Source organism: Morone saxatilis, unplaced genomic scaffold (genome assembly GCF_004916995.1).
Source record: "Morone saxatilis isolate NCDOM2014 unplaced genomic scaffold, NCSU_SB_2.0 Contig21, whole genome shotgun sequence".
Taxonomy (NCBI): domain Eukaryota; kingdom Metazoa; phylum Chordata; class Actinopteri; family Moronidae; genus Morone; species Morone saxatilis.
Window position 1 is genome coordinate 3,747,568 of NW_023339774.1, and position 12,174 is coordinate 3,759,741.

Genomic DNA, 12,174 nt, shown 5'->3' on the forward strand with positions numbered 1-12,174 from the left:
TAGTCTGAAAAGTGTTTTTTTTTTTATTAACTTATAAACAAAAACAAGATACAATAAAGGCATTTATTTAGGAAAAATTATATTTACACGCAACGTGACAAAAAAGACACCACAGGATGGCAGAGGAACATATTAACATCATTCAGGTACTTGTTTCTATTTACAATTCAGTCACTGAGAAAACACAACTTCCTCCTTTTTATACAATGTGAGACTGCTCAGTAAAATAAAACAACAATCATCTTTATTCTGGACAAGCCTCAATACTGATCACATTGAGCTGCTCCCCAGCACACCTTCTGGCCCCAACCTCGCATTCGGTCATCGTCTTGGCAACGCTGCCAGCCCCAGAGCTGACACACAGGGGGGCGGAGTCTTTAGGGCATTCTGACACGTTCTGACACATGCATCTGCTTGTCGATTCTAGGATTGACAAATAACGATTATTGATGCAGTCACAAACATGCTCATATTACAGAATTGAAGGATTCTTCTCTTTTCTTCTCAAAACTGAAGTTGGAATTAATACGATTGTCCTTTATAAGATGTCCAGCAGACTCACCGTGACAGATTGTCCCTGGTTTGCAGTCTTCGCAGGATGTGGATGTCTGGTCTGGCCAGTTACAGTCGCTGTCACTGGCCAACGTGAAGCTCCGGCCCATACACTTCAGAGCTCCTAGCTGACAAACTCCAAGTAAACGGGTTCTGCTTGAGCCGAGTTGGGCACACAACTGCAGAGACGTCCTAAATAGAGACAATATATGGACATATTATTTATTTTTTACTTTTAAACCTTAGATCAGGCATTTCCTGTGTGTAATGCAGAAATATCGATCATTTAATGAATATTAAAAATACTCACAAGCACTGAAATGGCATCTTACATACACAGTCAGTTTTTCCTACAGTCTCCCATAGCTTACACTTCAGGCCAGGTGGAGGAGCGGGAGCTGTGGATGCTGAGAAGAAAATAAAGGAGGCAGGATTGGTGTGTATACTTCACACAAACACAACATTACATGCATATGAAAGTGTGACAAACCTCAACAAAATATAACCCGACTCTGCCACTATCACTATCGACTGAGCTTTATAGCGACTTCAGTTCATTGTTTTGGTTGTTTTGGTTTGGCCTACAACTTAATTGTTTTGGTTCACTCTCATAGTGTCGTTTTTAGCCACAATAGGCAGCTGTTTACAGATTTTTTTTTCTAAAAAACAACTTTAGGCTACCTAGACAAGTTAGCAACTAGCGGGTTGGTAACTTAGTGGAGCATTTAACAGCTAAAGAGCCCCTCTGGAGTTAGTGGAGACCAAAAAGAGAGCTAAAAGAGAGTGAATATTGGACTTATACTCAAATAGTAAAATGTGTGTGAGAAGCTTTAAACAATAACATTTGATACTGAGGAAAAGAGTACTGTACCGGCTTTACAATGAGCGCTGGCTGGAGAAGGAGACCACAGCAGACTGGAACTGCACATGATCTCTGACAGCTCACTTTCCAGCACTGACCCGGCAGGACAGGACAGGGACACTCTGTCTCCAATCTCATAGGTTGCTGTGGTGGGCGTGGCTATAACGTCACTATTCAGCAAAGGAACCCCACATGTGGAACCTGGGACAAGGAGAAAGGGATTTTAAGTACGACAAAGTAGGAAATCTGATATCCTGTCAATGAACAAACAATGGAACCAAATACATAACCACCCTGGCAGAGTTAATGAAGTGGAGCCGTACTTTTACAAACCATCGCTCCTGTCCTCCATGCCTGGTTCTCAGTGCATTCAGCCATAGGGTTTCCACTGAGGTAATGACCGTCTATGCAGGAGTACTCCACTGTGTTTCCAACCAGGTAAAAATCTCTGGGGTTCTGAGAATAAAATACAGTAACATGCACTTCATTATCCCCTCCACACAGTAACTAAAACAACACAGAAACTCCAGAATCATTAAAAAAAACATTATTTTTCCCAACTATCTAATATCCCAAAAACAGAAACACAGCATCAATCAATCAAACTCACCTGAATAAATCCATTCCTGAGGTTTGGAGGCGGTCCACATCTCTTTGGTGGAGTCACAGAGAGACTGAAGCACTGAGGCTCCATCATCCTGTACACAAACAGTTTACAGTTTATAATGGACTAGATTTCACTGTTTTACGAGGACATCAGCGTGTAAGAATTAGTGACATCTAGTGGTGTAGTTGCACAAACCAGCTTCCCCCTCCCTTTTCAAGCACATGGGGGAGAAACTACGGCACCTACGAAACATGCGAAAAATGCGAACGACAGCCAGTGTTTGGTTTGTCCCTTCTAGACTACTGTAGAAGCATGGCCATTCACGAGGCAGCTGCCAAAAAAGGTAACCCGCCAGTAGATAAAAACATCTCATTCTAAACACAACGATTCTTGTGATTATGTTCTAATGAAAACATAGCTATGAATATTATATTCCATGTCTGCCAATAGATCCTCCTAAATGTTACACACTGGACCTTTAGTTGGTGACTTTCAAATCACTGTTTAGAATCTAATTAGAAACAAGCAGTGCCTGAATTGAACCAGAACACTCATTCAGCACAAACCTAACCATAACCATAGCCCTTTTACTGTTTTTAATCAGTTTTAACAAGGACGTTTAACAATACATTTATATATTATATTATATTATTATATGTTTATTACAACAGAGGACCAAAGGTATTAAAGCACCAAAGCAAGGTTATTCTTAGGCAGTTATTTCACAAATTTTATTCTATACTCCTCAAAAAATAAACCGAGGCTGGGACCGGGTGACCTCAGTGGTGGATATGGCCATGCTCACCGTGGGTAGCAGTACGCTGTAAGAAGTAAGGATACTCCTGTGGACATTTTCAGGCACTCCATGTAAGTATGTATAATTGTTTAAATTATGATTTGGGGTAAAAATTCTGGTTTGCCGCAAGATTACATTTTAGGGTTAAGACTTGGTTGAGGTTAATAAGGGACATGGTTAGAGTAGATCTCTGTTCTACTGCTACAGTGTGTGTACATGTGTCCTTACTTTAAATACTCAATGTCTGCGTCTTCACAAGGCTTCTGTTCCACCTCCGGGCCGGAGCAGTGGTGACCCCCTCTGCTGGGGGCGGGGTTGTTGCAACTTCGGATCCTTGACCTTTGACCTCCAGAGCAGGCTCCCCAAGAGGACCAGCAGCTCCAGCTGCCATGGATCACCCCTGAGAGAGAAAAAGAGAAAATATCTTTGTTGTTCTGTCTTGTTTGTGAAAGAGTTGGTTTTGACCCCTTGAACCTTTTTTATTGCTTTTGTGGTAAATCATAAAGAACTTTTCATTTAGTGTAACATATAATAAATGAAAGGGGTTTAGAACAACTTGGTTAAACTATACAGGTTCATTTTTTTACCCTTTCTTTAACTTTATATTAAATCTTCAAATCTTGCAAAGTGTTGGCATTATTATTCTAAAACTATTAACTTCAATGTAAACTTTCCAACTCGAATATCGGTGTTTTGTTTTAAATTGACAAGTTTAGTTGTAGTTTAGATAGTTCTTAAGGTACCAATGATGAAAGAAAAGTAATCTGAGCCTAAGTATCAAAATTACAAATCACAAATGTTACACTGTTTTTCTTTTGACATTTTATTTTAGTGTGTGGGTGTTCCCTTAGAATCTAGCTCTATTTATTTTCTATCTAAGCTTTTGTCATTTTTTTATAAATCGGAATATAAAATTAAATTAAATCCTGTTTTAGCATTTTGAACCCAAACTAAACATTTTAACCAATCCATTACCCCTTCAGAATTGTGTTTGTTTACCTGGTTGTTCTCCAATCACAGCTCCCCTCTCGCAGGCTTGTCCCGACGTTCCCGGCCGGCAGACGCAGCGACACTCGGAGCCCGTCAGTAGCGGCTGGCCATTGTTCTGGCAGGGCTGGCAGTGACAGGGATGCTCCTCTGCCAGGTACTCCTCTGTGGCTCTCTTCAGGTGGAGCTTCTTCAAACCTGCACACTGCACTTCCTTCACCAGCTCAGACAGAGGACGCAGCTGGAAAACAAGTTTACGCTTTATTAATGCACACATATAGAACAGGAAGGAATACCAAGAATACTAGACATTGGAAAAACATTTGAAATCCTAAACATGATAAATGATAAATGATAAACATGATAAACAAAATAATAATTCAGGCATAATAATTCAGGCATAATAATTAAAATAAGAACATAAATATATTTTAAAATGTATTATATTACCATCATTATTATAATAACTAATAGAAAAACAATTATATATTTTACCACTCACAGGACATGCAAACATTAGCATGCCTGGCTAACTAGCTTGCTACCTACGGTGGTAGGGTCATTTGGCATTCCACATATCATATCATTTGTGGGGTTTCAGGTTACGTTGGAAAAATCCCTGTTCAGGCCTGAGACAGTCACTGTGAGGGAACTATCAGCTAACTAGGCTAACGTTAGCAGCTCTGTCCTGCTACATCAGATTTTGGTTGTGGTTTACTTCAGGCACTCCAGCCGAAATTGATTTCCAAACACATTGGTCAGTCTTCATACTAAAAGCCATTTGTATTAGTGAAAAACATTTTGCTTAAAAACACAAACAACAAAACATGAATCTAACCTTTCTTGCCTAATTACTCTTTTCTATAGAAGCAACCAGAAACGGGTCACGTTAGAATGAACCAGCAGATCTCACAGTTTTCATCATCATACTTTGGAAGGGTATCTAATACAATTACTGATTACCTGTTACAAAATGTAGTTAGTAACCCTAATCGAAGTACCACAATATGTAAGTAATGTAACTTCATTACTGCCAGTTATTTTTGGATAACCTTAATACCAAATAAAGACAAGAGAAAAGATGAGATCTTTCAAAAATCTGTCTTCTGCTCAGTGTATTTTTAAATAAAAACTTCATTAATTAACTAAATTAATAAATTTAGCCTAGAGAGCATTTTCAGTGGAAGGCCTAGCTAATTTGTACTGTACTGTGAAGTTGTCCCTTTCTGGTTAAACAATAAGCTTTTTATATCCACTCCATTCTGAAATAACTCTTATTGTTTCAATAATTAATATTAATTTTGAATGCCACTGTAAACTTCAAACCTATAGAAAGCAAAGGTAAGTAAATGGAATGCAAAAGCTTTCAATTGATCAATTAATCAATAAGATACAACTGTCATACCTTCTGGTTTATGACTTCAGGGTAGTCTTTGACAGAGGAGGCCCAGTTGTCGTAGACCTCTCCGTTAGCTTCTGGGTTTTCCAGGTCCAGAACCGTCAGAGCGCCTGTCAGGGCCGGATCACCTCCGAACACATTGACCTTAATGGGCATCTTGTTTACGTTGTGTCCTGCACACAAATGACAAATACAGTTCAGGCCTAGACTGTGTCATAGTCAAGTTGAATTCAGTTTGATTGATTTAAATCCAAGCATCAGAGTATGAATGATTGCTTCGTATGAGGGGCCGTCAGGGNNGCTTCGACCCTTTGTGGCACACCGTGTTGTTCGACACTCTGAATAAGAACCTTTCACTCACCGTGGCTGGATGATAAAGATTTAGTCAGTTTTTCACATGTGATTTTGACTTTCTTCCTGAAGAGACGGCGTTTCACCTTCTTCCAGCACCTCTGGTACTCTATATCTGTTGTGCCTTTACACAGACAAGGCAGGAGCAAGAGATAGCAAACAGTAATCAGCTGACAGGCACCACATTTCAGTACATAGATACTATACAAATCATTTTGTAGGAGAGTATTGTTTATAGTTATGTTTAAGCCAATATATATTTGATGTATTTGACATCTGCTGTTTGTTTTCAACTTGTTCATGTCACAGAGGAACCAAAAATCTAATTGCAGACTATTCTAAAAATAAAGGTATAATGACCAATATAGCCAATGCAAGAAACAAATTCACAAGATTCACTAAAATATAACACATCATATTCACTCTGCTTCAGATTTTATGTGCTGAATCAAGATTTCTAATGCACTTATATCAAAAGCAACATAATTCCAACCAAAAGTTCTTACTGGTTGATGAAAGCGCCTGGCGGTCTAACTCCAACAAGGCTTGGTATTCGCCACCGAGTGAGCCCTCGGAAAGGTAGTGTGTGCCGTATGTACGGAACAGCTGGCGGTAGGCAGAGTAGTCGTATGTGATCGGCAGCGAAGACAAGGCCTTCCAGAAGCCTTCGGCGAGAGTCAGATACTGAGGGGCAGAGTTTTGGAACTGGGCCAGCTCCACTTTGTTCTTCAGGATTATAAGTCTGTAGGCCTGCATGATAGATATGAAAAGACTGCCATGTCATTCTCTGTAAGTTGGCGAATAGAAACCTTTGACCAGAGCCCAAGATATCAAACCAGTTTGTCCAGCACTTTCAATTAGAAGTGTAAAATAAGTAATTTGTGAAGCAGATCAGGTTGTCCCATTACCTTATTGTCAGTGAGCTCTTTGTGGAAAGTGCGGCGATCGTGTCCCACCAAGGCATTGGACTGGATGTGCTGCATGTAGGACCAGGAGCTCTCGTAAGATTCATCGCTCTCGTCATTGTCTACTATCACCTGCAGCACAAACACAGGCAACATTTAGTTTCATTAGAGCAGTTGAGAATAGCACATCGGGATCTGTTATTTACTTGCTACAGTAGCTGCATGGCGCTAGGGGTGGCAATGTCAGGCCTTTGCCCCAGTCTGTAAACATGAACAACAAAGACACATTTCTTGTTCGTCTTACCTCAAAATTGTACCTGAGGATGTTCTGTGGCAGTCTGTAATAGACTTTATGGTCCCCACTGAACACCTTCCTGCACTGGCCTCCAAAGCTCAGAGTGTTGATGACACCTGCCTTCAGTTTGCCTGTAAGAACGTCGTACCTGTAAAACATGACACAGCAAATCCATTTTATTGTCTAATAGGTGACATATGTTTCAGACTTTAATATGTTGTGCTGGTTGCCAAGAGTATTTGATGTTTTTAGATTATTTTAAAGTTTTTATACCAAACATAATGTAAAATTATGCTAATATACGAACATATACAGTTGGTCATAGGTCAAACCCTTTCTAAATTTGACTGAATTCTAAAAGCCAGAAGGGGTATTAAATGGAGTTTTAGGTACTCACCCTCTGCCTGTAAAGTCAGAGTTGGGAGGCGTTTTGTCAATGTCACATGAGTACTGGCTGCTGTCCCGACCACAGCCTCTCTCATCCAGACCGTCCTCACAGTCCTGGTCTCCATTACACAACAGAGACTGGCTGATACACTGACCTGCATCAGGGTTTCAGTAAAGAGTTTTCATTCCCCATTGCAACAGGCAGAATTTAGAAAAAAGTTTTGTAATACAAATTGTAATACAATATATGTTGCAACATACCAGAGGTGCAGCGGAACCTGTCTCCACAGCCTGTTTCCAGGGGACATCTTTTCTGTGAGACACATGGTTGTGTTTGTGTGGCTTCTCCTGAACATGGCACACCTCCAAACTGGGCGTACACGTCCACATGTCGAGTCCGTACCTGAAAAGGAAGTGATCATAAACAAATGAATTGAAGAAGTGAACAAATGATTAGCACAATCTGAATTTATTTACCGTTTTTACAAACAAAATGGAAGGCACGTTGTCCACAAGATGTCAGACCAGGATTTGTGTACTTTTTCTGGCCTTTCTGGTGTCTTAAGTGTCTTCACATTTTTGGAACTTCACTGCTGTGAAGTAGTTATAAGACTGAGTCATGAAATAAATGTTTGTATTTTATTGACAACATGGTGACAGCGCTGATTGTATCATCTAAAATGTCATCAACATCTAATATAATCATAAAATTAAACTAAAAATAGATTACATTAATAGAAATTAAAAGTGTCCCAGTATCCTGTGAGAGTCCCAAAATATGCGACGCCACACAACACCCTGACCCCCAACTGAGAAACTCTGTGTATAGGCTCTGTCAATACTGTCAATAATAATCTGGCAGCAATATTCACCACCATGATCAGGTTGCACAGGCAAATTATAAATCTGTGTAAATCTTTCAGATCAAATTCAACTTTGGAATATTCTGAATTTGTGCAACTGACCAATAGCAAGCTGTCTAATCAATGCTAATCTGAGGAAATGGAAATCCAAAACAAAGGAAGCTATCATGCTAGCTGTGTTGCCCCATCCAACTTTATCCAGGGTATAAACTGCTCCATAAAAAAGATATGGTTTGGAATTGGTGAGACAAATGTCAATGCTAAATAGATCTTTTAAATAAAATGTATTAGCTTAATTCAGTAACTAAGATAGCTATTGCAACTGCAACTTCCCAGCTAGCTATAGCATGTCACTAGAACTCTGACCGGGCCCAAAATATCAGGCCCAACCCAAAACCAAATTTCCTTCCTTCAAATAAATAAATAACTTAAATAGTTTATTACAAGCTAAAGTAAACTACATTGTGCATATAATATAGTGCAAATTATTATCAAAACTGAAAACAAATTCACTCATTAATTAGAGTTCCACACCTCCAGGCAATACAAAGTACAGTCTAAATATTTGTGTGCTCTGAAGTACCTTTGTTCTGGAGCAGCCGTCACACTCAGACCAGTCTCCATAAGGCCCCCATCTGCAATTTACAGGCTGCTGACAGCTGAACGGGGGGGAATGTATGTTTTATTCCTCTCTTTAGAATAAATTGAAACATAATATCCATCTTACAGTAAATAAAGGAGTATTATTCGATATATGTAGCACAAGTAAAAACCACAGCCCTTTCACAACAAAATACATTTTTCACATCATCAATACATTATTACCAAAAATGATGATAGTGCAGTAAGATGTGTGGACAGCTTTTATTTGTACACCTACCAAACTGGAGACAGAAAGATGAGCAATAATGCCGAAGAAGACAGAGCACCAGCCAAATCCAACTGTACACAAAAGCAAGACAACTGTTAACTCAGCCTTAATCATGTTAGACCAGTATAACAAAAAAGCATTATGAAGCATTTTTCTATTCTCTAACTAACGTTATCAACAGCAGCTATCATCATAACATGAATAAAAGTCAGTTTCTCCAAGAGGATCAGATTCTTCTTGATCTTTAACATGCTCTACACTGTAAAAACTGCCAGTTTATATTCTGTGTCATAAATACCTTTGTTGTTAGGCCACAGAAACCAAAATTATCAGTATTTAAAGTGAAAAAAATCGACATTTTCTAGCCTCTTGCTAAATGTTTAAATATTATTATTAAATAAACTTTTACTTTATTATGAACTCAGTGTGAGACACGCTTCCCAGCACCCACTCAATTAAAGTTAAATTATGATGGAGGCCATTAGGTGTCTTTTTACATGTGTCTCAAAATCAGATTTGTTAAATGAGAATTTCTAGAGGAATACAAAATAGTAGTTTGTTACTTTGACCTAAATTAAATTAACAGGTTTAAAGAGTCTGAGTTGTGATGATGTAAAATATAATGTAAAATATAATTTCTAATAACAATTACTCTATTAATAATTCTTAATTAACTCTAATAATAATTCTAACTTGGAGTAAGTTAACAAAAGTAAAAATTCTAAGTTGAATAAACTCAAAACCTAAACTTAAGAAATTAAGTTAAACGAACAATAAAAATCTTACTGAAATTTGTTGCCCTGAAATCTCAAGTTTCCTCAACTTTTTTCTTTCTTACAGAACAACAACAACACTGTCCACTGTTAGATATAATAGTGGCCCAAAGTCTTAATAAGTACCTTCATGATGTGCTCCTCAAAGTTCAGCCCTCTCGTCTGGTCCAGCCTGGAACACTCTGGTTCATATAACCAGCACCACCAGATATTTCACAACAGATCCCCGAGCTCAGGAATTCCCACCATGAAGAAACTCTCATTCATTAAACAGAAAACTGATTATTCAAACAGAGACCCAGTGTTCTTCTCCACAACCTCGGCCCAAAGCCAGTTGGGCTTTATTTTGCTCTTTCATCTGTGCTCGAATGTTTTTTCCAGTCAAAAATGTGACTGTTTGTTTTGAGTGCTGCAGGGTACAGGAAGGAGTGAACAGAGCGGCCTTACTGGATTGCGACAGGAGTATGTTGCGTCACAAGTGGTTATCCTGATTTTGTGTAATTCAGAGACACAGTTGTGACTTATTTCACGTCATCATGCAGTTTGTTCCAGAGATCATGACCAATGTAACAAAAAGCACACTCGGCACATCTGGAGCTCTAACTGTAGCCAGTGAGCAGTGAGTCCCTACAGGCCTACAAACATAGTTAGTTATGGTTACCATCTAGTGGTGATTCATTTTTATTCTTTATCACCAAGATACAGATGTCATACTGTAGCTCCACAATATACAATACACAATATCTGTTTTTTTTATTACAGATGAAGCAGACAGTGTGTGTGTATGTGTGCCCTTCTTTCATTCTTGGTCTTGGGACATTCCTGGGGTTTTCGTCTCAGCTGAGCTGTAGAAGGGATTGTCAACCAGGTGCTTGTGTGGCAAATAGCAGTTCCACAAGACCCAGCTCGCCTCCACCTCTAATTTTTATTTTAATTGGTATTATTATTATAGTTTCCCTTTTCTATTTCTATCCTTATTTGTATATTTAGAACTTATTCTACTTTTCTTTTTTTAAACTTTATTTCCCCCCTCATACCCCCACATGCACGCACCTGCACTTGAACTCAACTTGCAGCCAAACACAACCTAAAGGTCCAACATTCAGGAGGCTCTTTTGTCAGGGAATAGAAATTGTTACCTTAGAATGAGCCGTTTTTATCTACAGACAGCGCAGGTCATCTTCCTTGAGTCCATCATGTTATACCACCATGTTTCTACAGTGGCCCAGAACAGACAAACTAAACACTGACTCTATATAGGGACATTTCCTGTTTCCTGTTCTCATTCCCAGGTCGTCAAATAGAAACGTCAGCGGTGGTCAGTTAGTTGCAATCTGACATTTCACTGCTAGATGCCGCCAAATCCTACACACTGGTCCTTTAACTGTAACAACATTATGTCAGTGTCTGTCTATATTCTGCTGTGCTGCTCTGTCTTTATGCCTGTATATACTGTGACACAACTTTTATTTTGGTACAATGCATCAGTGACTCCAAAAGTGAGTCACTCTCCATAAGGCCCCATATTAAAATGCCCAAAGAATTTGGTCTTTATTGCTAATTTTTCCATTAATGACAACTGTATGGAGGGCTGAATTTATATATAACTCCCCTGTTTAAATTACATCAAGGCTTAAAGTTATGCATAATTAAGAGTGAGGCCGCTTTAAGCAGGGGTGAATCTAGATGGGTGGCATGCCAGGGGAACCCCTAAAAATGTCTGGCCACCCCAGTTTACCCTTTGTCTCCTCCTAATGTTACCAACTGGACCTTTAACTTTATATAAAATATTGCAGTGTTGTGTTCACAACTTGTTTCCACTGCCCCCATGTGGCCAAGAAAATCAGTTATTGCAGGCTTAAGTAAATGAGCAAGATTGCCTTACACTTACAGTAACTACTGTTTAACCACACTGAGTGTGTGCATGTGTCTCTGTCTGGATGTGTGCGCTATGCAAAGTATGTGGAGAGTGTGTCGGTGGTCTTCGCAGTCTGATGACACGCACAGTCAAAAACAAGTTGTCACTGACATGTGAGTGGGTGAGACTCGACATGAACGTGACCTGAAATGCCGCTCTACTATTGAGGAGCAGTTCCATTACATGTAGACAAGTTGGGTAAAGTTTTAAAGATGTAGTTGAGCTTGACTTCATTTTAAGGGATTTTTATTTATCCTTTTTTAGGTTCATCATTGTTTCTATATGCAGAAATTACAGCATATAAGAAATAAAAACTTGCACTATAATACAAGTGAACTATTGGAGTCACAGTATTTATATAACACAAGTAAAAGCATTTGCTTTTTTTAAATAATAATAAATATTGAACTTTTTATTTCACTGCACATACCTGATGGCTGGACTGAGATATGCATACATGATATGATGCTTTGTTACCTTTTACATTTTATTGATATACAGAGAGGGACTTACTAGGCATAACTAAATCTAAGTATATCAGCATAGAGGAAAACTGAGTCAAATGTGTGAATATGTCTGTATTTAATATGTTGTCAGAAGATTTAAAA

The 12,174-nt window shown here is 38.8% G+C and overlaps 1 protein-coding gene across 1 annotated transcript; it reads right to left on the reverse strand.

Annotated features, from left to right (window-relative positions):
* On the reverse strand, positions 1–9,842 carry c7b (complement component 7b). The gene is made up of 18 exons (XM_035667363.1): positions 9,775–9,842; positions 8,885–8,946; positions 8,588–8,663; positions 7,403–7,544; positions 7,152–7,296; positions 6,764–6,902; positions 6,463–6,591; positions 6,061–6,304; positions 5,565–5,678; positions 5,210–5,376; positions 3,817–4,045; positions 3,046–3,217; positions 2,025–2,112; positions 1,738–1,870; positions 1,424–1,615; positions 863–959; positions 563–744; positions 1–423 (listed from the first exon to the last, which is right to left on the reverse strand). The coding sequence occupies exons 1-18, from the start codon at positions 9,778–9,780 to the stop codon at positions 245–247; spliced, it is 2,496 nt and encodes an 831-aa protein (XP_035523256.1). The 5' UTR covers positions 9,781–9,842; the 3' UTR covers positions 1–244.
* Positions 9,843–12,174: the final 2,332 nt, after the last annotated feature.